Source organism: Oryzias latipes, chromosome 6 (assembly GCF_002234675.1).
Source record: "Oryzias latipes chromosome 6, ASM223467v1".
Lineage (NCBI taxonomy): Eukaryota > Metazoa > Chordata > Actinopteri > Beloniformes > Adrianichthyidae > Oryzias > Oryzias latipes.
Window position 1 is genome coordinate 32,129,349 of NC_019864.2, and position 26,931 is coordinate 32,156,279.

Consider the following 26,931-nt stretch of genomic DNA (forward strand, 5'->3'; position numbering starts at 1 on the left):
AAAAGGAAAGAAGGGAAGAAGAGAGAGGGATGTTAGAGAGAGGGGGGGTGGGAGGGTAATGGTGGGAGGGGGGGATAAGAAGGTTCAGATAGAGTACAAAAAGGGCGGGGCCTGTTCACACACACTCAAATATTATCAACACACCTGCTAGCTGCAAAAATGTCCACATGTCAACATGTACACAATACAGATAGTGTTCACACGCATACTTATGCCTTCAAACCAACTAGTGTGAAATCTTTTATTCATTCAATCATGTAAACTATTAGTGCAAAGGTGAGCTAACACCTGTGCTCAGGTGAGTGTTTATGTTCTTCTAAAATGGATGGTGGAACGTGAAAAGAAGGAAGGAGAGCGCCCAGCCATCCCCACACCAAGACCCCCGCCGCAGCGGCAGCCGGAACCCCCCAACGCCACACGGCAGCAGGCAGGGGACAACCGCCCCCCGGGCGACCAAATCCGCCATCCAGGCCAGGGCCAGCAGGACCGCCGCGAGGCCCCCAGAGCCAGAGAGCAGGGAAGCACGGGGGAAAGAGAGCAGCCCCCTGCCGCGCCGGAAGAGCCCAACGCAGGGCCCCACCCGAGAAGGGCACCCACAGCCCCAGACGAGCACCCCATCACCACCCAGGAGTTCCGGGCATCCCCCCGCCCCAACCCCAGGTACGAGCCAGGACCCCCCAAGGGAGACCGGCTCCGTGCTCCAGGCAGCCACCCACCTGGCCCACGGTTGGTCCAGGGAGGAGCAAGGCAGGGGCCAGCCACCCCCACCCATGAGGGGAGCACCCCGGGGAAAAAGGGGGGCCCACTAGGGGTGTTGTAAACATGGCCCGACCAGGCTCGGCCACTGTTGGAAGTTTGGCGGGGCCCAGCGCCCAGGGGCAAGGACCAGCACCCCCGGCTCAGGTGTAATGTGACCCCCCCCCCGCCCGAGCGGAGAGAGTACCGCCGGGCCCAGGAGACCGGCACCCAGGGGACACGGCAGCCGCCGCCAAGGGACCTGTACCCCCCACCAGGGAAGGGGTAGGGGACAGATGGTCCTAGGTCCCACCTTCCTTGCAAAACGTGTGTGTGCGTGTATGTGTGTTTGTGAGGGTGTGTGTGTGCATGTGTGTGTGTTATGTGTTGGAGTGTATATTTTGAGGGGGAAGGGGTGCGTGTACTAAGGGGGGTGCAGTTAAAATTGGCGGGTAGGGCACTGAGGGGACATCTCCTGATTACTCACAGTGATGTCCCCTCACCCTCCCCACCAAGGGGCCCTAAATGTCTAAGGGGCGGTTAAAATTGGCAGGTAGGGTGCCAGGAGGACATCTGCTGCTTGCTGGCAGTGATGTCCAACCACCCCCTGTTACGCCCCCTTCTATGTCTAGGGGTGCTAGGGGGGCATAACATAAAAAAAGTAATTTTTTGGCTAATAAATTAACTGCAACAAAAAAAGCACCAAACGAATGTCTCCATAAAATAACCAAATTTATTTACAAATAAACAAACAATCCAACAATAACTAAAAGTGAAGCTAAAAGGCTTCAGGGTGAACCAAGGCCAAAATAACAAACAAAACCCCAACTAACTGAAACATGTAATCTTACCTGTAAATGAAAGGAAAGGGAAATAAATGACAAAACTCTGACCTCCCTAACCTAACAAAAACAGGAGAAAACATGTACTAAACAAAATGGCAGTTCACCCCTACAGCTTCACTTAAATAACTATAAACCAAAAGACTAATCAGAGTGGGCACAAAAATACAAACTACGAAGAACTATGAATACAAAATACTAAAGTGCAACACACAACTAAACAAAAGGTGAAATCAAAACCAAAATGGAGAAGAGGGCCAAGCTGCAGTGGAAACTGTTGCAGCAAGGCTCCCTTCCCACCGGCTGGATGTCCAAATGGTGCTTTTAAAGTTGCCTCCACCAGCTGGTCCAAATTGAGGGCACACCTTCATGCACTACACCTGTAAATAATCACAGACATACAAACAAAGATCCACAAAACACAGAAGTCCCACTCTAATAAAGAAATAATACACAAAAGACAGAACAAACAGAACAAACCAAAACCAAATACGGCCACCCCCCCTACCAAGGGCCCTACATGTCTAAGGTGCAAATAAAACCGAAAGAGGGGGGGCCCACTCCATACGGCAACCATGGGAGGGGTACCACTGCCAAGTAGCTCCCCCCCAAGGCGCATCGCAGGCTTAACCCCCACCCCTTCACCCTAATATGAGGTTATATGAGGAAGGGGGTAGGTTGGGGACAGCTGGTAGACTGTCCCCCCGGTGGTCAAACAGCCGTCCCCCAGCCCCCCCCCCCCCCCCCCCCCCCCCCAGCACAGGGGCCAGCGCCGACACCCCAGGCCCAGCACCACCCACCCCACACAGAGATAGAGTAGCCAGAAAGCACCGCCCCCCCCGGAGCAAGCCCAGGAACCCCCCCCCCCAAGCGCCGGCCCTAGAAGAGCTCTGGTCAGGCCTCGACGGGACCCGTACCAATACTGGGCCTCCCCCCCCAGAACGCCCCCCCACAGGACAGGGCCGACAAGCCCCCACCCCAGACCCCGCAGCCGAAGCGGATGACCCCCAGAGCGACCGGGGGCCCCAAGAGGGTTGTCCCGTCCCGTCCCAGAACCAGGGAAGGGCCGATCCCAGCCCCAGGTGTAGATGGTCAGCCCGCCCAGCGCCACTGCCCCCCCACACCCAAGCCCAGAGGACCACGCCGCGCCCCAGCCCACCCCACCCAGGCACCGGACCCGACCCCCCGACCAACGGAGCCCCCACCGCCCCCGCCAGGCACCGGAGGCCCTGACTCCCACCCCAAACACGGCAGAAGGGTCCAGTGTAGTAAATTCTGTGTAGAGTTTTGAGATGGATTAGCTGCAGATTTTGACTTTTTGTCAGTTTAAAGGTGTTTAGACAAAGTTCTGACCAGAAGCTTTCATCTGTGCTGATGCTCAAATCTGCATCCCATTTTATTGTTGGAAGTGAAATATTATTATCTAAATTACATAAAAGTTTGTATATTTTGGAGAGAGTTCTATTCATTGAAAAATTAATCAGAGTGGTAACTACATCTGGTAGCTTTAAATCGTCTTCTTTATATTTAAACTTTTTAGTAATACTTGATTTAAGTTGCTGATATTCCAACAAGTTATTTATTTCATGTTTGTCTTGAAGTTCCTGGGGAGTTATGAATCTTCTATCAATAATTATGTGCTCTAGTTGTTTTATGCCCCTGCTTGCCAAGCTGGGAAGTGAATCATTTTTTTGTTAATAAGGATGTCTGGGTTGTTCCAGATGGGTGTCATTTTGCACGGTTGAATTGATGATTTTGATATTTTGAGAAATTCCCACCAGGCTGTTAAAGTGGCATTTATATTAATACTTTTGAAACAATCCTGTTTTTTAACTGTTTGGCTAATAAATGGAAGATCTGACAGGTTGATCTTTCCACATAACACCTGTTCCAAGTCTAACCATGAGTTGGTTTCTGGATTATTTTTTAACCATTTTAAGATGTATTGTAATCTATTTGCAAGAAAGTATTTGTGGAAATTAGGTACCCGTTTTATTTTCAATGTCATTGGAGAATATATTATCAATTGATGTTGCACAACTTGCAGTTAACCTACTTGGTTTTGTAATTTTTGGAAATAAGCTAATGCTGTACATGGTATTAATAAATTATTCAACTGCTTTAATCTTATGAGATTTCAAAAGGTCAATGTTAAAATCCCAACATACAAAACATTACCTTATTTTTATTCACAAACATTTTCTCCATCCAGCCTGTAAACATATCCATATTAGAGCCAGGTGTTCTGTAAATACAACTGACAACTATATTTTTTTGATATTCTTGAGAGATTTCGTTAAACATTCAAGCATATTGTAAACAACAGCTGTCATGCTAGTCACTACTCTGAAATGCAAAGTTTTATCCACATATAGAGCAACTCCTCCACCACCTTTGTTTAGTCTATTACAGTATCTGAGTTCATAACCCTCCAAATTAAAGTTTTCAACTCCCTTCTCTGCATTGAACCATGTTTCTGAAATTGCTATCACACTAAATCGTTGTGAAAAATTGCATAAGTATTCCTTAATGTTATCAAAATTTGCATACATGCTCCTGCTATTGAAATGAACAAGTGAAAACTTATCTTTACATTTAATGTTGACGTTATAATGCTCTTCAGTGTAGTAACTGCAATTATCTGTGACAGCAGAGATGAAATGGTTGATTGGGTCAATGTCATATTCCATGTTCTGTAAAGTGTGATCAGTGTAATCCACATGCCGCGCCGGGCTTTGGTGAACGCGGCGCCGGGCTGAGGTGGACGCGGCGCCGGGCTGAGGTGGACACCGCGCCGGGCTGAGGTGGACACCGCGCCGGGCTTTGGTGAACGCCGGGCTGAGGTGGTCGCCGCGCCGGGCTATTGTTCTAACAATTGTTCATGTGCTCAGCAGTTTGTTTTTCTGAAGGCATAATTTTCATTTAGTGTGTGTTTGTGAAACACAACGTGTGCATTTCCAAATTAATATTGCACGTTTGCATAAAATTACAGTTGTGAATCAGAGTGTGTGTATTTGTGAAACAGGTTGTGTGTATTTCTGATTGAAACTGAATTAACTCCATAAAAAAGGAACAAAACATCTGTTTTTCCACTCAAAAACATGTGACACCTGCACACACATCAATCTATCACACACTTTCTACCATAAAAACATACTTTTTACCATCAGAATGTACCTTTTATCGTAGGAACATACCTTTTACCAGGAATGTACCTTTTACCATGGGACCAGATTTCTTTCTTGGTAAATAAACTGGTTCTTTCCCATGTTCCCTCAATGTGAGCTCAAAATACTTTTCATGATTCCAAACAGACATATAATAATCTGCTGTTCAGCTTTTTGCTGTTTTCGAGAAGTTGTATATTTCCTCCTGATCATTTTCTTTATCTTCCTCCATTCTTCAGCCTAATGTTACAGTTCTCTTTTAGTTCCTCGTTGTGATGTGCCTTCCTCTTTTTTCCTGGTTTGCCTTTTGTACTGATAAAAATCAGGCGCTGTGCTGCAGAGAACTGCTGGCAGGAAACCGGATGAATGTGAAGTTAGAATTCTGCCTCATCAGATCGATCTTTCCAGTTCTTTCTCCTAAGCCAAACCCTGAAGGAGTGAATACATGTTTGCCTTGAACACTGAACTGTCATATTTCTGTAACTTCTGCTTGATTCAGCATCACCTTAATTCAAAAAACTTCCTGGCTTCTCTTTCTGTAGTGTAATGCAGTAGATGTTCTTTATTTGTACATAGAGCTTTCAGTTAGTTCATAAAACATGATCCAGTCATCTTCCATAAGCTTGATACCAAGGGTTGGCTTTGTTTAGGTTAGGTTTAGGTTAAATGACTTTTAACCTAACACACTGTAAGAAGTTATTCTTTGATATGAAAAGTTTGTCTAACTTGGTTGGAAATAATAACTTTTTTGTGTTTTTTATTCTTCTTATGGTTTTAGTTTTAATGATGAAGTTTTTATCTGATGAGGTTCAGAAGGTCCTTCATGATGGTTAGAAATTCTTTTTCATTCTGAGCTACACCTCTCTATGAACTGCAACTTTCTCGTAGTGGGGGTGTGAGAATTTGACTGGTCCTTGGGGCTCTGGCCTTGAGGGTCTCCCATGGTAGACAGGTCCAATCCGACAAAACAGGCTATGAGCAGTTACTTTGGAAAATAAAACTGAAGCTGAGGCCTCGTCTCATTGGACGTTACCAGACTGCCCAAAATGACTTTGTGGTATACCCTTCCCTTTAGGTCCACCACCCAGAGGAAGAACCGGAGCCATCAATAGTCTTTGGTGCTTGTCCACGGAAGACCGCAGCACCATCTTTCCTCAGCTAGTACCTTTAAGGGTGACAAAAGTGTTTTGTGTTGGAGCACAGTTTGAGTAAAAACAGCCAATTTTTCTGTCTTTGTAATTAAATGAACCCTAAGCCTTTATGTTGTGTTATAAAGAATCAACTAGCTCTACAAACCACCTTCTGTTAAGTTTACTTTGTCTCTGTTGTTTTCTCTTCATTACTGCCTAAATAAAGAAGAAAGTTCATTAAAATATAACTCACAACGTCGGTTGCCCCGGCTGGTTGGCTGCCTCGGTCCCGTCGAGGCCTGACCAGAGCTCTCCTGGGGCGGGGGTCTTGGTGTGGGGGTGGCTGGGCGCTCCTCCTCCTTCTTTTCACATTCCACCATCCATTTTAGAAGAACATAAACACTCACCTGAGCACAGGTGTTAGCTCACCTTTGCACTAATAGTTTGCATGATTGAATGAATGAAAGATTTCACACTAGTTGGTTTAAAGGCATAAGTATGCGTTCGTGAACACTATCTGTTTTGTGTACATGTTGACATGTGGACATTTTTGCAGCTAGCAGGTGTGTTGATAACATTTGAGTGTGTGTGTGGATAGGCCCCGCCCTTTTTGTACTACATTTGAACCGTACCGTAATGATAAACAACCAGTAAACCTGTCTGCTGTATGCTGCTTCATGGTCTTACCCCCCTTCCCCTCCTATTATCACCCTCCTACCCCCCCCCCTCTCTCTAACATCCCTCTCTCTTCTTCCCCTCTTTCCTTTTCCGTCCGGTCCAACACCAAAGATTTTCAAACATGATTGAAATTAATAAAGTTTGGCCTCAATTCCAAAAGGGGTTTATTCAGACATACCTTTGGTTTGTCTGAAGATTAATAACCCCTCTTGTTAAAGTAAAATATGTCCAACACAAGAGGCCCTCAGCTCTCATCTGCCTGCCTAGCTGTTGGACAGGACAAGTAAAAAAAAATGTATATAACTCACTTTGGTGGAAATGTGTTTTTCTGGGCGGAGTTTATTTGTAAAATTTATTTTGATTTTTATTTATTTACTCAAAAGTAAAATGGTATATGTCATATACTTACTTAGGACTTTTTTTTTCTATGATTAAGGGTGTATTCAGACTGGAAAAGTCCATTGGTCCGGACCGAGTCCTGAACCTTACTTGGTCTGTGCTCAGACAGCTGTCTATTGGACATTTCTGTTTCAAAACAAGGAATAATGGCAGTCCTGTGCTTAGCAGTCCTTGTCGGGATGGTTTACTGATTCAAACTTGATAATTCACTGACCAATTTGAACGTCTGTATCAACGTCAGGTGCAGCACTTTTTCCTTTGATACAGCGGAGTCATGCTGCACGACGGTTACTGAGGAGATGACGGCTAAGAAGGAACGCTGAGTTGTTCCACTCAGAGCGTGGAGCCTATTCAGACTGAGGAAAGTCAGAACAAAGTGGAGCTCAGTCCAATCGGAAACGAAGGGTTGAGGTGTTCAGGGTTTGGTTTACTGGGGAGTGGGAGCATGTTAGACTATCAAATTTTAAAGTTGAGAATGTAATTCGTCGATCATTTTGTTCCAGATTAGTCCTGTTGGGGGCCCAATTCAAACAATTTATAAATGGTAGTAAATCTCTGCTACATGGTGACAGAAATACATTTCCAGTCTGAACTAAATCACCAGGACGTCACACAAGACGTTCTTGGCGTTTCCTTCAGATGCATTTTATTTGAAAGTACTGACTTCCAAGAAAGTAGAAAAGTCCTTGTAAGGTTTGATCTGCTTGAATAAAATCCATGTCTAAAATGTTCTGTACTTTTTTCCCTCTCCGCCTCCCACCATCACCCTTCCTTCGTTCTCCTTTTTCCCATGTGGATGGGGGGAGGGGAGATCATGTGACCTTTTGTCTGATCACAATTGTGGCGGCGTGCTGTTGGTAGTCTGACAGAGTGCTGGTTTCCCGGGCGACGGCTCCTCCCTCCTGACTCAGGCAGATCAGGTATCATGTGAACACGGCAGCTCTGTCACGGTGAAGGTAAGAGCAACTAGTTGCTGTTTTCTGGGATCTGAGCGTTCGTCTGGCTGCTGTTGTTTTTGTTAAGACAGAAAAACTCCAGCGTTCCAGCAGAACTATCAGAGTTCAGCCAATGTTCCGCCTCATCACTTGTTGACGTTATTTAACGGGTCTGCAGTAAAGATGCTGGAAGAAGTTCCCCATGACCTGCTTGCTTCCAACTTTAGCCTGATTGTTTGCTGGAACGGCGCTGCTGCTGAAAAAGTGACATATTCTTAACAGTGCCGAGTCATTGCGCATCATTAACTCAGTCTAGAAAACTGTAGCCATGGAGCACCAAGATGAGCTCAGAGGGACTCTGGATTGTTTAAACAGGGTTCTAAGTTCTCAGGGTTGCTGCTGCTGATGCTGCAGCCACTGCTGCACAGTCCTGGTCGTTGCAGCCACACCACCATGGCTGAGCCAATAACGTAGACATCCTTACTGAGAGGATTCTTCTGCAGCCATGTGGGCAGGAGTTTGCATAAATGTGGCCTTGTCTGAGAGCTGATGAATAATCTGGCACATCCTCACACAAAGACATGATTAATTCAGACTCATGCATACGATCCCTTCACTGCACACTCACACACTCTTGAACCTGAGATGAGACGAGGACGATGGTCCCATCCTCCACATTCAAATTCAGGACATCTGCAGTACTTCAAGTTCGGTTCAACTCATTTGTCTTTATGATGATGTTGCTGTTGATTGGTAGATTCCAACACCATCATGCAGGGGGGGGGGGGGGGGGGGTTTGTCTGTGCACACATTCAATTTTTGCCATAATGAAGCTGCTTTGCTATGATGCAGTGAAGCCACAGAAAACAAACCTGTAAGCTGCTCTTCCTCCGGAACTTCAGTCCAAGACTAGAGAATAATTTCTGAATGGTTTCATCTCAGTCGCCTTATGTCTGACATTTTCCCGCTGGCTGATTTTGAATGATATGTCCATCTTACTGCCTGCTGGCATTTGTTTGTTATTCTGAGATGTATATTCTATTGTTCACTCTTCCAACTCGATATTACCAAAGTATTCACTCACCTGCCTTGACTCACATTGGAAGTGAAGGTCCGTCCCATTCCTAACCTGCAGAGTTCAGTACGATGTGGATCCACCTTCTGCAGCTTTTACCGCTTCAACACTTCTGGGAAGGCTGTCCTCGAGGTTCAGGAGTGTTTCTAGGAATTTCTGACCGTTCTTCCAGAAGGTCATTGGTGAGGTCACACTCTGATGTTGGTGGAGAAGGCCTGGCTCTCAGTCTCTGCTCTAATTCATCCCAAAGGTGTTCTATGGGGTTCAGGTCAGGACTCTCTGCAGGCCATCCAGGTCATCACACCAGGCTATGTCCTCCATGTCTTCATGGACCGTGTTGGAAGAGGAAGGGGTCGCTCCAAACTGTTCCCACAAGGTTGGGAGCATAGTCCAAAATGTTTTGGTATCCTGAAGCATTCAGAGTTCCTGTCACTGGAACTAAGGGGTCAAGTCCAAGTCCACCAAATTTCACATTTGGCACAATGCAGTTATGATGTGATGTTCATGAACGAATTGAATCTTTGGAACGGCTCAGTAATGTGAACAACGGGAATAGACTTGTTCTTTATTTCGTTCTTTTTTCCTTCCTCCGGAGTTTATACGTTCACATAAATGCTGAAACAAACTCATCCTCTAAGCTCAGATGCAAACATCACATGATTATTGAAAACCCGATTCTGGCGAGAACCTCCTTGAAAAATGAAAAGAGGGGAGAGTCGCAGTGTGAGCAGCAAGTGGAGGGCTAGGGGTAGACAGTCGCACCACGTGAGGGGCAACATCCACGCACAGGGGGGAGGTGCTCCTTCGTTGATGTACAGTTGTTATCAACTTCAGTGGAAGTTTCAGTTCTTGACTGACGCTCATGCGTTTCCTTTGCCTCATTGCTATGCTAGCATCAAATCCACACAGATTTGACCATGAGGATGTAAACTTCGTTTAGAGTTTTTAGTCTGACACAGATCTGCCTCTGTGGACTGAACAAAGAGCTTTAGGAGAAGGGCGGTGTCCAGCCCTCCTACCAGGTGAACCTGGACTATGAGCTCATTCCAGGAAAAGGAACAGAGTCACCCGACAGACTCATTTGTTTAATCATCTGCTCAGCCGCTGCATGTCTTTTCACACATTGCAGCTCATTTTCTTTCATTGACAGTAAACATAGAAAACCTAAAAAATGGAGATAGAAAAGAAGAGCTGCTTTCACAAGAGCTGATCTGTCATTACAGCAGCGGGGGTGGGTGGGGGGGCAGAAGAGCAACTGGAAGGGTGTGTTTGTGTGGGGGAGGGAGGCAGAAAGGAGAAGTGGTGCAGAGACGGACGGGGCGGACGGCAGTGCTGAGCCGGCACAACGGCAGGAACACTGCCTGAGCACCTTTGAATTGGACTGGTTCTGACCCCCGCTCGAGCCCCACGCCGGGCCCCGCTCCCCAAGGAAGAGAAAAGGCAGAAGGGGTAGAGTTTCAGGAGCCGAGAGCCCCCCGATGGTGAGTAAGAGCTGTTTTGGGAGTCCTCTGTGGCTGTGCTGAGACGCTGCTGCTAATCTGAACTGTCTGTACCTGTTGAAGCAAGACCTTTCCTGCAGCACAGTCTGAAACGACCAAACCTGTTTGAGGGGAACTTGACTCTGTAACATCTCCATTCTCAGATCAGGTTCTCTGTTCATTTTGACCTCAGCCATACAAGCAGCAGGTCTGCTTAGTCATGAAAGTTAAAGGTTAATTTATTCAAATGTTCCAAAGCAAAGATAAACGCTCCTGCTGTGTTTGATGTCCTTTTCAACGCTTATAAGTACGGACTAACCACTGAACAGTCCAAGTTTGGAGCTTCTCCGGACTCCGTTCTTATATAAGACTGTGACCAAAAGCCCTCCTTTGTAGAACGTGAACTCTTTCTGTTTACCAAAGGGTTACATGTCTGTTTGAACTGGTTTCCATGAAGGTCAGTCAGGATAGGAAGCTGTTCTAGTACCGCCTCTTCCTTGCTGGGACAGTTCCATTGACTTGTTTAGAACAGACCAGGTCCACACTACAGGTCAGCTCCAAGTCAACAGAGACCATTGTTCTGTAGAGTTTTCTTGTTTGGTCCAAAACCAGAGTTCAGGTGGTCTTTCACACCTGCAGAACCAAGAGGACAAAGGTGTGGACTCAAGTCACATGACTTGGACTTGAGCCCAGTGACGCGCGGTCAGGTGAGGCAAGTGAGCCTTACCTGTCATAATCGTGATAAAATAGAAAAAAGTAAATTAAGTTAATATTATTTTCCAGTGATCTGTGTTAAATATACATTTTCAGTCGACTCAACACGTTTTCCACAGTTTCTGGGGTTAAAATCGTTGAATTTGAGTGTTGCGATCACATACTGAGCTGAAACTCCTGGTGAGGCTCTGAAGCGCTTTGCCTCATGTCTGACGGCAGGACTCGATGTTAACAGAGACATGCCTCACCAGCGGGGGGCAGACGTGAGCTGAACGCTGCTTTGTAGCTACACTGATACCGTGGAAACAGAAACTCATGTAAAATAAAGGAAAACCAGGAAGACCTTCCAACAGATCATAGAGATTTTTGTGGAGAAGGATCGACACATGGACTCAAAAAGTAAAACGTATTTTTCAATGTTTTATTTTTTTTAAATAACATGGGAGTAAGTGTGAAAAAAATGTAAGTAAAATAATTCATTTTATTTTTATGGTCATTTCCACAGACAACATTTGATAACTGATTAATGCTCCAGAATTTAAAGTTGGAAAAATACCAGAAATTGTTCCTGAGGGTCAAATGTGTGCTGAACACATCTGTATACTTTAATTTGTTTACAGTTCATATGAATAATTTATACACAAGAAGAGTGTTCTATTCATGTCTATGACAGAAATATTCTCTGTTGGACAAATGTGTTCTTGTGTGTATTGTATAAGCTGTTAGCTGCTGTTGGATGGATGCTGAAATATTTAGTTATTTCATGGTAAATCTGTCTCCAGAGGAGTCGGTGCCTCACCAGCCATCAACCTCACCGCACATCACTGCTTGAACCAGAGTCGAGTCGTGAATATGATGACTTCAGACTACTTTAGACTGTCTCTGTGTTTGTGCGTCTGTGTGTGTATTTGTCGGCACAACGTCCAATCAAATTAGGTCCACGTTGGTTTAATCCGACAACACAACCAATCAAACTCCAATGTAGGCAATCTGTCAGCCAAAGCACCAGTTCCTGTTTGCCAGAGTTATTAGTTGCGGTACAGTGATCCTTTGCCATAACGCGATTTACTTTTCACGGTTTCGCTACTTCACGGATTTGCATCGTGCATTGTGTTCTGCATTCTGATTGGCTAAAAAGTCACTCCGCTTCTTCTCTACCTGTGCGTCAATAATGTTGCAGTTTAATATGTACACGTACGTAAAACAGCTTGCCAAATTTACATTACGTACGTGCAAATTTTCTTGCAATTTCGAGTTTCTCTAAAACCCGTAGAAAAAAGAGCGACAGCAACTGCCAATCACTATGTTCTTCTCCAGAACAAACACAGCTGCACTGCGGGCTTCAAAAGAAGAAAACACTGCAGAGCGGAGTCAGGATGCAGCGGCTCAGTCTGAAGAGCAGTAAAATACACCTGAGTCACTATTTGTCCAACTGTACTTTGTATTTTTTTCATAATCATTTTAAATTTTCTCCCGTTTAATCCAATTACTCGGGTCGCGGTGGGCGGGGCTAATCTCCGCAATTTGAAGCCTTCTGTTCACATCGATGATTAAAATTATTATTTGACAGTACAGTACAGAAGTTATTTGTTTCTAAAGTACTTTTATTTGTGAAACAAATGCTTGAGCCTGTAAAATGGTTTGTTGTTTCTTTTCAATGTATAATAGAGTATTTAATTGTATATTAATTGTAAGAAAAAAAAAGGTTTCTACTTCACGGATTTTGCCTATCACGGGTTCTTTTTGGAACGTAACCCCCGCGAAAAACGAGGGTTTACCGTATTGTAGTAATGAGGTTGTCAACAAAAGCGGTTTGCAGTTTGCAGAGCATGCGGATAAAAGGATGACTACCAGAGACTCAACAACAACCACCTTTATCCAACTCTTGAAGTTACACAAAGACCCGAAAGTTCTGAATGAAAGAGTGACGCTAATGTATTGGCTAACCGCTAGCTACAGTTAAATGAATGAGACCATAAACTCTCTGTTACGTTCTGTGGGTGTGCAGGCAGCTCGGTGTACTCGCAGCCAAGCCTCAGGTGATTTAGACATTTCCACCGCCCAGACCGTTACCTGCGGTAGGTAAGGGTCTGGCTCTTCTCATAGAGTCTCAACGATGTGGGCATTGACTGGAGAACGGACGCTAGCGATCACGGCGGGACAGGAACACAGGATGCATTCAGGACCACTGGCAGGGCTGTTAGCAGGGCGGCCAGACTAAAGCTAGGCTTTAGTTTTATTTCTTTATTTTCTTTAGTTGTATTTTATTTCTTTAGTTTTAGTTTTATTTCCCCCACACCCCCTGGAATCATTGGGACATTGTTCTATGTATTGTAAATTATTGTTGTTTCCTTGTTCAGTCTCGGCGGCTTGTGGGTGGAGCTTTTTTGTGCTCATTTTGCTTTGTGGTGGTGTGTTTGGGTGGCAGTGGCTCAGGCGGTCGAGCAGGTCGGCCAATTAATCAAAGCGGCAGTGATTCAATCCCTGTTCCCCCCCAGTCAATTGTTGTTGTGTCCTTGGGCAAAACACTACCCCCTCCTGCCTCCAGTGTGGCTCAACTGGTGTGAATATGCTTAAATGTCCTGGTGATGGTCAGAGCGGCAGTAGGCGCCAACTGGTATCCACGCCCCTGTCATTCTGCCCCAGGACAGCTGTGGTACAACAGTAGTTACCGTCACCAAGTATGAATGAATGATGGACACATTGGAGGAACTTTGAGCCTCTGGAAAAGCATAAAGTAATACTTTGTACACAACTTTGCAAAAAAACAACATTTTGTTTAACATTTCTGTTTGAACATGACTTTTTTTTTATCACCAATAATATATTTCAGTGTTCGGAGCTGGTTTAGCTCGTGCTGGTTTGCGGCACCTTCCGTCTGTGAAACCAGGGTTCAAATCCGGGCTGCTCCCTGTTCCCTTCTCTACTTCTGTGCCGGTCCCAAGCCTGGTTGCTTTGAGAGGGTTGCGTCAGGAAGGGCATCCGGCGTAAAACATTGCCAAGTTTACCATGCGACTCATTCGCTGTGGCGACCCCTGATGGGAAAAGCCGACAGAGAAACAACAACAATATATTTCAGTGTTCACTTACTGTCAAAAATATATATTTGCTTGTAATGTATATTAGACAGTTAGCTTCAAGAAATTTCATATTCAAGACAAAGAAAAGTCGTATTCACAACAGAAAGGTTATACCTAAAATGAAACGTATTTGCCTTTTTTGTTTTTTGGAATCACACTGAGCTGCTACATATTTTACATTCTCCCTCGGTCCAATGAGTATCTGCTATGTTTGTAAAAGGATGCTGACATGAAACACTACCAGTGGTTGGTTAATTTATTTGGGCTCATGTGTTTGTAAATCGGACTCTAAAAGAGCCAGAGCCTCATCGGTCACAAACGTAACTGCCCATCACTGGTCTGTAGTGATGGGATTTTTACCTTTAGCCTGGTTCTTCTCCAGCTCGTGGCCATGTGGGAGAGTGTCCGCCCTGTGACTGGTTCAAATCCAGGCCGAGTCATAGCAAAGACTGTAAATATGGGACCCGATCCCTCCCTGCCTGGCACTCAGCATTCCCAAGTGCAGCTCTGTTTGCAGCTCGCCGCTCCCCATGGGGGGGGGGGGGGGGGGGGGGGGGGGGTGTCAAATGTGGAGAACAAATCACACACCTAGCTGTGTAACAGATAGTGGAACTTTAACTCTATCTCTGGGTTATGAACGTGGTAAACTGGGATTTGGATGTAGAGAAATCGTTTTGGATTTTTCAAGTGGGTAGCATGTGTTCAAAGGCAAATGATCTAATATGCTGGCAAACATTTGATCAATAAATACAGGTTCTAAAGCCCACATTGGTCTGGGTAAATAATATTGAAGGAATTGAAACATTCAACTACAGATATTGGACTTGACTTGAGACTTGTTAAAAAGTTAAAGTTTGACTATCTGTCACACAGTGATATGGTAATTGCCCCATTACCATTGTTTATTCCCCTGCGGGAAACAAACCCTGGTTTCCTGCGTGGTAATCTTTCACCTTACCAACTGAGCTACCCAGCCGTTGTTGGTCTTGACATGGGACTTGGCTTGGACAAAGACTTGAGAGTTACTTGAAACTTGCAAAACAATGACTTGGTCCCACCTCTGATAAAGGACCATCAGAAGATAACCAAACCTGGATCAGCTCAGCTCCAGTTCTTCTTGAGCTCGTTTCTGTTGTTTCTGGTCATTTTTGTCTGGCATCGTCTCAGTCAGTAACCAGTGGTCTAATCTAGCAGCTCCCACTGACCATTGGTCACTTTTATGGCCGTGCTGGGTCTGAGCACGACGAGAAGGGAAGTGACGCCGCGCTCCTGCCAGGGTCATCAGGGATGAAAGCTGGCAGGAGAGCGTAATCAAAGCTCCACCCAGTCCTCCGCATCACATTCATGTCCCTCATAACTTCCTCCCACATCACCTGACTTTTATCAAAGTGTTGAAACAGACCCCCCACCCCACCCCCACCCCCCCACACACAGAAGAGCAGTCTTTAGTTTGCCTCTTTTGTCAGTATTTACCAAGCTTGCTAAACCAGTCCCAGACTGGCATGCAGCCCAGCGAACCGCCACTTGTCTCATCTGAGAAGACAACATGCTGTAGGTTTGCAGCTCACAGACTATAATTACTTAGCAGTGGTGGTGTGTGTGTGTGTGTGGGGTTAGGGTTAGAGTTATGTCTCTGGGGGGATGGGGGGGGTCTTGTCATTTTTCGTACTGTTTCTGGCTTGATCTCAGGAGAAAACACTTGGGGGTCTTTATTCACGCATCACTGCAACGTTCCTTCCCCCACCTGAAGACGTTCCATGCTTTTCTGGGACTGTTGTGCGTTAAGAGGCCCAACAGAGCCGGCAGGGTCAGGACACCAAACAGGAAGTGATTCAGATGTGCTTAGGACCCTCCCCACCTTACAGATGGAGCAGACAGGTGGATGTTCTGAGAGGACGTCTTTGTTTTGTTGTTTCTTCGGATCAAATTCTGTTTTCGGGTGGAATATTTTTCCCTCCACCTCAAAATCTCATCTGGTTTTCATTTCATCTGTTGTCAGCGTTTCTGTCTTCCTTTTATGACATCGGGTTGCCTGTGGCAGCGTTTGGACTCCTGGCTTTTCCAGGATCCAGATCAATGCAGGTTCCTTTGAGAAAGCCTGACCTGTATCTATATGCATCCTCTTGGGGGGGGGGGGGGGGGTGCAACACAGCCCCGCATGTAAACGCAGCATCGTCATTCAATCAGTAGTGTTTGTGTTTCCATGCCAACCATCCCCCCGGTGATCATTGGTGTGTACTGGTTGGCTTTCTACAACTAAAAAGCCCCTTAGACCTCTGAGGCATCGTCACGTGTGGAGGAAAAACCCCCCCTTCAGTCACACTGTCCAAAGCTTGTCACGCGTCCTTCGTAACCTAATCTGGTTTGGAGGCGATCGTGTCCGCTGTAGGTGTAGTCAGCCCGACCGAATCTGCTCAAAACGCACACTGAGAACATTCAAGCACCAGGCTGCTGCAGCAACACAACTACACACAACACCTTTGGAATCATTTGTCAACAATATGACTAAATCATAATCAAAACACTGGAAAAGCATGAAAACAACACAACAAAAGCATTGACAACAACAATAGGATTATAAACAGCATTAAAAACAAGAATAAATCTATATAAAAGCATTAGAAATAAGATGAGAGGCCCTCAGCTCTCATCTGTTTGGCTAGCTGTTGGACAGGACAAGTTAAAAAAAATAAAAATAAAAAATAAAAAAATAAAAAAAGAAATAAGATGGCTACAGCATGAGCACACGAAAGCATTGAAAGCAACCTTACTAAAAGAGAATGGAACCGCTTCCGAACCCTTAGAACATTGTTTCAGGGCAGAAAAATGAGTTTATTATTGCAGCAGTGAGAGAACAGGAATAACTGGACTTCAAAGATCTTTTAGGAACAGCAGGAAGCAAACAACCGAACCTTAAAAACATCAGGAAATCTGTAGTGAAGTTAAAGCATTAATGTGGGAGCTTATCTTATTTCCTGAAAACTTTGGTACTGAGATCAAGAGGAAACATGACTCAACAGGGAAACAGGAAGGAGGTTTGGTCAAGAATCAAACAGGTGACTAGGCAGGTAAATCTCAGGTGTCTGTTGGCCCTTTAGCTGGCATTTCCAGAGATGGACCATCAGGAATCTGCAGAGCCGCCCTGCTGAGAACGTTTCAGCCACGAAGACAAATGAAAAGACAATCCGTGTTTGTGCAGATGAGTGGAGCATGCTTGGTGCCAGCCTGACACGGACACGTCTGTGTGGAACAGATGCTGCTTATTCTGCAGCTACAGTGGGGTCTTCGCTGACGTCAGGCTAACTATCAGAACGGCTGTTTGTTAGCCTCGTTGCTAGGATACTTGATCTCCCTGCAAGACGTCCCTGGCCTCTGTTGCTGAGGACATCCTCAGACAAAGACAGTTTGAGCATTTCAACAGGCAGGTGAGGCGCCGAGGACGGCCTTTATGAAGAACTCAGATTAACCCTCAGAAAGGAGGTTCAAGGTTCGAGGCCTGTCAGACCAAAAGGCTCCCTTCTTTTGAGAAGTGCCCCCCCCCCATCTCCCAACAGTCTGTGTTACTGTTTCACATAAGATACTCCAAAAGGTTTGGTCACCTTGCAGCTCGGACAGCACAGGCTTATTGTGCCCCCCATGCATGATGGACCATCCCATTGTCGCACTGATGATTGAATCAGCTCAATAAAATACTGTGCAAAAATTACTAAAAACAATTAAACGTTTAAAAATGGATGTAATAAATGGTAATCTAAAGACAGTATCAACAGGTTAAAAAAAGTCCAGTCCAAAGCCGCCCCCCAAAGGTCCACCGTTGAAACCGGCCGTGGAGGGGGAAGACCAGCATGCTTCAGGGTGCTGCACTGACCTCAGCCACACGCATCCAGGCAGATCAGGAGAGCAGACCTTCCTTTATTCACCCATTGTCATGCCTTCAGGTCCCGCATGCAGCTTTCCGGTCGGCCCCGGCGTTCCTCCGCACGGTCAACGCCCCCGTCTCACAAGGCTCCCCCTGCGTCCACAATATCGGCGTCGGGCTGGCGATCAGCTGGTCCGCCCTTCCTCTGCTCTCACCCGGAGTTTCCTTCCTTACGGCACGCTTCAGCTGCGCTGTGCGCGTCTGCCTCAGGTTCTTGTTCGTTTGACTCCAGGGCAACGGCTCAGAGTTCCATTTAAGCCAGGGGTGGGCAATTCCAGGCCTCGAGGGCCGGTGTGTCTGCATGATTTCCAGACATCCTTGCCCTACTCATGGCTGATTACCTGGTTCAGGTGTGTCCAGCCAATCAGAACATGCCAGAGCAGGGTATGCTGGAAAACATGCAGGAATGCGGCCCTCAGTGCCCACCTCTGATTTAAGCAGTGGTGAGGAGTTCTGCCCAATGAGGTCCAGGTGTGTGCAACCAGGTCCATGATCCAAACAATTAAACCGCATGCACGCGTCAGAAAAACACAACAGCACAACACAACCACCCAACACCACCTTTGACACTATCACCACGGACCCTGAGGGGAGATGGAGGGTGATGACGGAGAGGAAGGGGTGAGGGGCTGGCATGTCCACCCTACTTCCCCTCTATAGATCCCTAATTTTTTTTGTCTTACCTGGACATTTCTAAGGGGTGGAGTCTTAGCTGAAACTCTTGGGGGGGGGGTATATAAAGGCCAGCTGTGGTTGAGCTCTAGTTTTGGGGTGTGGCCTTCTGGCTATCATGGCTCCGGCTTTTGGCAGAAACTTTAATGAACTTGAACACAACAAACTCATAAAACCAGGAAGCACAAAATGGGAGATAAAAGCGACGTGCTGACAGGGAAGCGGCGAGCAGTCGCTGAACTTCTCTGAGAGCAAAACTGACACGAGACCAGCCCGAAAACAAAAGACCAAAGAAACCAAACCAAAGGTCCGAAGAGGGCATTTAATGCTAAACAAAAGTCTGTTCTTGAATATTATCTGGATCTTACGTCCACTGTGAGCTTCATAGTTGATCATATTTTCGTTTTTAGTGGCATGGCGGACATAATCCTTCAACTCTTCAGCTGAACTTTGGTTTGGAAAAGCACGGCAGTGTCGGCCTCAGGAGACGCCGCATTCCTGCAGCATGAGGTCATCGCTCATGACCTCCCACTTGTTTCCCGGGACAACGCTCACATCCAAGATGGTCTGTACCACGTTGTTGCCAAATCAGACACTCGTCCTCCAGCGATGTTGGTGTTTGGGCTCTGAGGAGGGAGTGACGGAGGCATGGTGGTTCAGGCTGGGGGGGGGCTTTTACCCACACTCCAAACTCCACTAAAGACCAAAAATATTCTTAGAAGCTTTGTGAGTGAAGCAGAATTTAGCAGCTTTTTGTGTGTGTGCATATGTACAGTAGGGGAAATAAGTATTCAATCAGCCACCATCTGTGCCAGTTCTCCCTCTTAAAAAGATGAGAGGCCTGTAATTTATATCACAGGTAAACTTCAACCATGAGACTGAATGAGAAAAAAAATCAGAAAATTGTCTGATTTTTAAAGAATTTATTTGTAACTTATGGTGGAAAATAAATATTTGGTCTCCTGCAAACAAGCCAGACCTGTAACTTCTTCTGTAGAGGATCCTCTGTCCTCCACTCCTTACCTGTATTAATGTCACCTGTTTGAACTGGTCATCTATAGAAAGACACCTGTCCACAACCTCAGACAGTAACACTCTAAACTCCATTATGGAGACCAAAGAGCTGTCTGAGGACACCAGAAACCAGATTGTTGACCTGCACCAGATTGGGAGACTGAATCTGCAACAGGTGAGCCGCTTGGAGTGAATAAATCAATTATTAGGAAATGGAAGACATACAAGACCACTGATGATCTCCCTCCATCTGGGGCTCCCCCCAAGATCTCACCCCGTGGGGTCACAATGATCCCAAGAACGGTGAGCAAAAATCCCAGAATTCCACGGGGGACCTAGTGAATAACCTGCAGAGAACGGGGACCAAAGTAACAAAGGCTACCATCAGTAACACACTACACCACCAGGGACTCAAACCCTGCAGGGCCAGACGTGTCCCCCTGCTAAAGCCGGTACATGTGCAGGTCCGTCTACAGTCTGCTAGAGAGCATTTGGAGGATCCAGAAGAGGATTGGGAGAATGTCCTATGGTCAGATGAAATCACAATAGAACTCTACTCGTCGTGTTTGGAGGAGAAAGAATGCTGAGAATTTGCACAATTGGTGGCTGAGTAAATAAACACACACAGATTTTATTTAATTAATTTAATTAGGAGATTTTTGAGTTTAGCCTAGTGTTCGAAGATCTAGGGTTTGTCTCAGGGAGGGAGGTGAAGAGCTTAAACAACACACAAAGACAAAGGCTATGGTGCAAGAAGTGAATATTTATGTATTTAACCCCAAACAAAGACATTTACAATATATACACATTTACAAAGACTGCAAGATGAATATTTCATGATTTCCTAACAGCACGTCGCTGTACTTTCAAGATTTCTTCCGGGTTGGATTGTCCAGGAAGAAACAAAGGCACTGTGCCTTTGATGAAGGCAATGTATGATTGTTGAGTGGGGAAAGGACAGGGCTACTGCGCCTCTCAACACACAGGTGTTATTTGGAAGTTCCAGTTGGTTCTTTTCGTTCGGGCAGCTCGCCATCAAGGGAAAGGGATAAAGACAGAGATGGAAATGGAACCTGGCCTGTTTGGGGACAGGACCAGTATAGACATGTGTCATGTTCACATAAATAGTTTCATTCAAGTATCCAGTTTCAATTATTAAATCATTCAGTACATGTACATTTTAAATAATTCATCAGAGTACTCATAATTCAAATAAATACTACACCATAAATTTGGATGCAATAATGATAATGTTTAAACATTTCGGTATAAAGTTCAGACTTTACAAAAATAAGCTTTGACACAAAAAAAAATACAAAACAACATTGGTTAAGCTTGGAGCCTAGCGCTAGCATGCTAGCTCCGAAAAACGTAAACAAAGACAGAAATTAGCAGTTCCCTCTTGAAGTTGCACATAAATCCTTATTACGTCATGTCTGGACATACAGACAGAGGTGCCTAAAAGTTGAAACTAGGGATGGCCCGTTTGACACGGCGCTTTGGCGCGCGTTTCACCTTCGTGAAACAGACTGTTTCGGCACAATGTTTCGGGGCGTGTGTCAACTAGCGCAGATCACGTGGTGGATGACGTATGACGCGCCAAATGCTTGGTTTGGTCGAACCACGCTTCAGATGTCACTTGCGTTTCGAACAGTTGGGGGCGCTATTCTCTAGAAATGCGAAATGAATCCCGAACGTTTCCCGACCAGTTTAGTGTTTCCCCAGTATCAGAATCAGCATCAGTTCATTGCACTTTACCATGGCTCCTAGTAAGAAACATACTGTGGCTCAAGATCGTTTCTACTCGATTTCTCCTAATAAAACAATGCACTATGAACGTCATGTATAAAAAAATACTTCAATAAATTTATGATGGGAAGACAAAATTAATGTCAGCAGCGATAGCTCAGTGGAACGGTCGATGGAAGTCGCATCCAAGGATCCTGGGTTCAAGGCCAGAAATTTACAAGTTTTTTTTTGCTTGCGTTTTTTTTCTTCATGTGATGTGTGTTTTGCTGTCAAGCAACAGAAAGCACAGAAAACGTCACATGTTGTGTTGTTTTACGTTGTTCTTTTTAATAATCATTAACAACGTTGTTTTGTTTTCACGTTTTTTCATCATCATTTCCACATTGAGTTGTTACAAGGAGCTTAGTTGAAGCATATGATATATGTCCAGTCCACCACCAGATGCCGCTGTTCTGTGTAGTTTCAAAGCACTGAATGGGTGGTTCATTTTTCTGGCACAATTACATGAACCCCAAAGGAAGCTTCATGGGGCTTCAATTCCCATCCCTAGTTGAAACCATATCAGTCTCAGCAAAAGGTCAAAGTATGGTTTGAGACAGCGAAAATAGCGTACCTTAGCCGCTGCTCTTTCTAGCTTCCCCACAAGTACCCATGACAGACCGAACCGCGCCATTTTTAAAGGGGCAGAGCCATGAAGTCTCGTGGGAAATCTCGGGAGCATGCAAGTCTCCTGATAACTCATATGTCGATAGTAGGACGGACAGAGGGAGGGCAGGAGAAAAAGAAAACGGCTGAAAATCACCTGGGTTACACATATCCTATATATGTATATATTCCTTTGTGTTCTTTAGCTATTTTCTTTTATTTTGACAGCTTTAAAAATCCCCTTCCACTGTTTTCTGTGCTTCATATATATGTACCACCCAGCTATCAGAGATGAAGTTCTACTTGATAAAATGTCCACTTCTCTCTGGTCTTCCCAATAAAACTCTGAATAAGCTTCAGTTGGTCCAGAACTCAGCAGCCCACATCATCACCAGAACCCCCTCCTTCCATCACATCACTCCCGTTCTCCAGCAGCTGCACTGGCTTCCAGTAGCTTTCAGGATTCAATTTAAACTCCTTCTCTACACGTTCAAAGTCCTCCACCTGGCCGCCTCTAATCTCCTCACATTAACACTCCCTCTCGCTCTCTTCGGTCTTCTTCCTCCCTTCAGCTTTGCGTCCCTCCGGCCCGTATGGTCACCATGGGGAGCCGTGCCTTCAGCCGCTCGGCTCCTCAACTCTGGAACTCTCTCCCCCCAGACCTCCGTAACATTGAATCCTTTTTAATTTTTAAATACAGAATTGAAACCTGTTTAAATTTGAGATTCAATTTTAGATCACTATTTTTCATCTGCTTTATTAATGATTTTCCCTTATTTATTGTTTTTAACATGTGATTTTATTTTGTTTTCTTTTGAATCTTTACACTGTCTTTGGGTGTTCCGAAAGGCGCTTTTTACATTTTAAAATGTATAATTATTATTATCATCATCCTGCTCAGAAATGCTTCTGCTTTCTCTCTGCAGCTGAAGTGCTCTGGAGGCTCGGTCATGCTGCGGTGAGCTGAGGCCCGGTGACTGTTCGGTCGGCTCGGCTGCTGTGTTCAGAAGACTCTCACCCCTTCGGGCTTGATGGAGCTCAAAGTATGGGTAGATGGAGCGGTGCGGGTGGTGTGTGGCCTGTCTGAGGAAACGTCTTGTCAGGATGTGGTCATTGCTCTGGCTCAGGCCATCGGTGAGTACTGCACTGAGAAGATCATCAGAAAAATCTGTTAAAATATTCCTAACTGTGCTGAACTCCCTCCATTTTGTATTCATCGGCAATAGAACTGTAATAAAATAAAAATGCAAATAATAGCTTGGGTGTTTGAGTTTTAGGTCTGTAATCATTGATGGTTTTGAACCCTAGGTCAGACAGGCCGATATGTTCTCATCCAGCGCCTGCGGGACACGGAACGGCAGCTGCTGGCCACAGAGAGGCCTCTGGAGTCTTTGGCCAAGTTAGGCCAACATGGCGGTGAAGTGCAGTTCTTCCTGCGCCGTACAGGCCCCAGCAGCAGCGATGGATGTAGTTCAAAGAACGACAAAACAGCTCAAAACTCGCTGCCCAAACATCCCGAGCCAGAGCCTTTAAAACGCAACCAGCCTAAGAAAGCGCTGACCTTTAACTTAGGACCATCCACTTCACCAAAAAGCACGCCCAAACAGGTTAGCAGGTCTCCCCGGGACTCTCCAGAGCAAAGAAGCTCCCCTTCACCCCACCCTGAGTCCCCTCACGGGACAAAGCCCGGTCATTCACCCTCCGTTAGACCTTCCAAAAACGAGGTCTTCAAGAAAGTTCTTCAGCAGCAGGAGAGACTGAGGGCCATTGAGGCCCAGCTGGAATCTGTTGAGAAGGATTCGCACACCTGGAAGTGCTCCTATCCATCCCCGTGTCCCTCCCCAGTCTCTAATGGACAATTGACAGAAGAGATCCATTTTTTGGAGCAAGAAATGCAAAAAAAACAGGACGAGCTTGCCTTTGAGAAATACTGGGAGGATGAACTTCAGTCAGAGGTGGAGAAAGATCAGGAAATGAGGCACAAACTGGGGCAGCTCCAAGCCCAACTGGACGACTGTGGGCGGCAGCTCCACGAACTGTCTGTCAGGTCTGCTCAGCTGGAGAAAGAGGTCCAGCAGGAGAGTCAGGCCAAAGACAAAAGCCACGGACCACAAGACACCGTCGAAGCTGTGAAGGCTAAACTACGAAGCCAAGAGAAACGTGTGATAGAACTGGGAGAGCAGCTCTCTGAAACCGAGAAGGCTCTGGGGAAGGCGGAGTCTGTCCTGCAGGTAAGACGGGGATCAGGGACACCAGCCTCTGTCCTATTGGGGGGCAGACAAGAGCCTGTTCACCTCACTACGGTGTAGAACCACACAAAAACCACACTTAGAAACGGCTTTAAAACACATTAAAACGGCTTTATAACACATTAAAACTACTTCATAACACTTAGAAATGGCTGTATGACACTTAGAAAATGCTTTTTAACACTTTAAAACGGCTTTTTAACACTTTAAAATGGCTTTACAACACTTTAAAATGGCTTTATAACACTTTAAAATGGCTTTATAACACTTTGAACCATTTTACACTTGACTCTACTGCCCCCTTGTGGTGTGTGTAATGACTAGTATAAAGCTATTAATGTAATCATACTAATCCAAAATATGCATGGATTAAAAAAGGATCAGTCGTCTAACCTGAGCATTACTCTTCAGCGAGTCGATGCTCTGGAGTCTGGCTCATAATCACTGGTTGATGGACCCATCAATGTTTTCTGCATTTCAGGCAAAAAATGAGGAGGTGGAGGAATTAAACAAGGAGCTGAGACAGTGTAACCTGCAGCAGTTTATCCAGCAGACCGGGGTGCTACCATCTCAGGCTCGCTCAGACCTGCAGGAGCAACTGGAACTAACACACCTTCTGCAGGACAGCCTCCAAGATGGTAATGTTGAGACCACAACTGTTTTCTCCCGGAACGCCGCTAAGTCGACCCTCTCTCAAAAGATATCTGTCTTCATCTCCCAGGTCAGAGTGTAACTCCAGGGGAGAGTCCACCTCGCCCCACCGCTAAACAGTTTCTGGGACACCCGAGAAACCTGCAAAACCCTCTAGTGTCCAGTCTCAACCCTGAGGGTGTGTATGTGTGAGACCCTGCTGTCCAACCCTGGGTGCCACGCCCACTTGCCTTGTATTTTCCATTGGAAGATTTTTATCTAAGTCTTCTGCTGAGATTCTTTCGTCCCTCTTTGCTTTAATTCTCTGGGGATTATTTGGGTTTTGTGTGACTCTTAGTTTTCCTCTTTTGTTAGTGGGAAATGGTGCTAACTCTTTTCCCAAGTCTCAGTCAAAAGCGGCCGTCCCTAGAAACCAATAACCAATCAATGCCGGCTGTCTGTCTGTATTCCAAGGAATGACATTGGGATTGCTCTGTGAGTTGCTCTGTGTTTTTTCAAAAAGTCTGCCCCCCCTTCAGCAGGTATTTCATACCTACTTTGCTTGTCTCTTCCTCTTCTGGGATCATGCATTTTGTTCTTTTCTCGTCACCAGTCACCCGACCTGCCAGCTGGACACTATGTGCCCTAATCTGTAAATAATTGTCCACAGATGATATCCACGCCACCTGAATCAGTAATCACTAGATTAAAGCCCTCATGCTGTTTTTCCATGATCCTCCCATTTCGAACTGACGGATCAAAGTGGCACAAGTCCTTTGGTTTTGTGGAGTACATGGAGTGTGGAGTGTCCCTTCAGGTCATAAGCTGTTGTCTTGGCTAAAGACATCGCAGTGCCTTCATTAAAAACCTCCTGGAGCGTGTCTGGTGGTGTGTGCCAGTTATCCAGGCGATGTGTCTTTTTCCCCCAAACAAAGGGAAGATCATCCCCACCTTTTTTTGTGTCTTGCAGTCCTGACATCCCGGGAATCGTCGTGGAGATAAACATGGAACAGCAGGTCCAAAGGAAAAAAAGCTCAGTTAATGACAGCAACGCTTTGTAACCCTCCGCTTTGTAGCACGACTCTGTACGTCTTTGTACATACAATTAATATATAGATCTGCTATTGTATGAAATGTAAAATAATTCAGAACCTCTAATCTGTAGTCTGTATGTATTGTAAAATAATAAAAGTGTATCATATTTATGTTTTTCTTGAGTGATTAATTTTTAACCCTAAAGTCTCTTGTTGTCATAAACAGAAGTAAAGCTGCAGGGCAGTGAATACTCAACTGGAGAACAGAGGCCATGACGTCTCCATCAGTCACAGGTTCTGCCGTTCTTCCTCCTGAAGATCAGTTTGTTCTGTGACCTTCATCAGAACTTCAACTATCAGCGACAGAAAGGAAACAGAGAATCCAGGAAACCAGAACGTTGGATTTTGAACTCCTTTCAAAGAAGGATCAATAACAAATGTAATCCTGACTTCAATGACAGAGGTCAAAGGTCTTCATTGGGTTTGGTCCGTTCCTCCAAGCAGGTCTTCTCCAGAGCTGAGATGTTGTGTAAAATAATAACAATAAGTAAAGAAAACGGATGGAAATGTATGTTGGTGACACCAAAAGCGTGCTTGAGATCACCCAGGTGGACTCAACGCTGCACAGATCACCTGGTGTGTGGGTATATTTTAGTTTTTGCTCACCTGTTGTTTTGCATAACCTGTCAAACAAAACAAAAATATCACGAGAAAGGGGTGGGAGCAAGACCCCAACCTGAGCGAACGCAGCTGGAAATTTAGTACTGCACTGACTGAAAGCTGCCC

At 45.5% G+C, this 26,931-nt stretch overlaps 1 protein-coding gene and 1 long non-coding RNA gene across 6 annotated transcripts; one reads left to right on the top strand and one right to left on the bottom strand.

Moving 5' to 3' along the window:
* The first annotated feature begins 7,822 nt into the window (after positions 1-7,822).
* Positions 7,823-26,316, top strand: LOC101164772 (ras association domain-containing protein 8). 5 transcript variants are annotated; one of them, XM_011492719.3, is made up of 7 exons: positions 10,247-10,442; positions 19,235-19,389; positions 23,159-23,366; positions 23,541-24,463; positions 24,963-25,119; positions 25,203-25,310; positions 26,082-26,316. In XM_011492719.3, exons 3-7 carry the CDS (start codon positions 23,264-23,266, stop codon positions 26,111-26,113), a joined length of 1,323 nt encoding a protein of 440 aa, XP_011491021.1. In that variant the 5' UTR covers positions 10,247-10,442; positions 19,235-19,389; positions 23,159-23,263; the 3' UTR covers positions 26,114-26,316. The 5 variants fall into 5 exon arrangements, with proteins under 5 accessions (XP_020555541.1, XP_004084526.1, XP_011491021.1 ...); XM_020699882.2 differs by lacking the exons at positions 10,247-10,442; positions 19,235-19,389 and adding an exon at positions 7,823-7,907; XM_004084478.3 differs by lacking the exon at positions 19,235-19,389 and having other exon boundaries at positions 10,218-10,442.
* LOC110013528 lies at positions 25,423-26,931 on the bottom strand. Its single transcript, XR_002288676.2, has 2 exons — positions 26,403-26,931; positions 25,423-26,083 (listed from the first exon to the last, which is right to left on the bottom strand). It is a non-coding gene; the product is annotated as an uncharacterized LOC110013528 (long non-coding RNA).

Coding starts and splice junctions, on each gene's coding strand:
- LOC101164772 (XM_020699882.2), top strand. CDS start 23,264: ATGGAGCTCAAAGTATGGGTAGATGGAGCGGTGCGGGTGGTGTGTGGC. Junction 23,367..23,540: donor TGCTCTGGCTCAGGCCATCG/GTGAGTACTGCA, acceptor TTTGAACCCTAG/GTCAGACAGGCCGATATGTT. Junction 24,464..24,962: donor AGGCGGAGTCTGTCCTGCAG/GTAAGACGGGGA, acceptor TCTGCATTTCAG/GCAAAAAATGAGGAGGTGGA.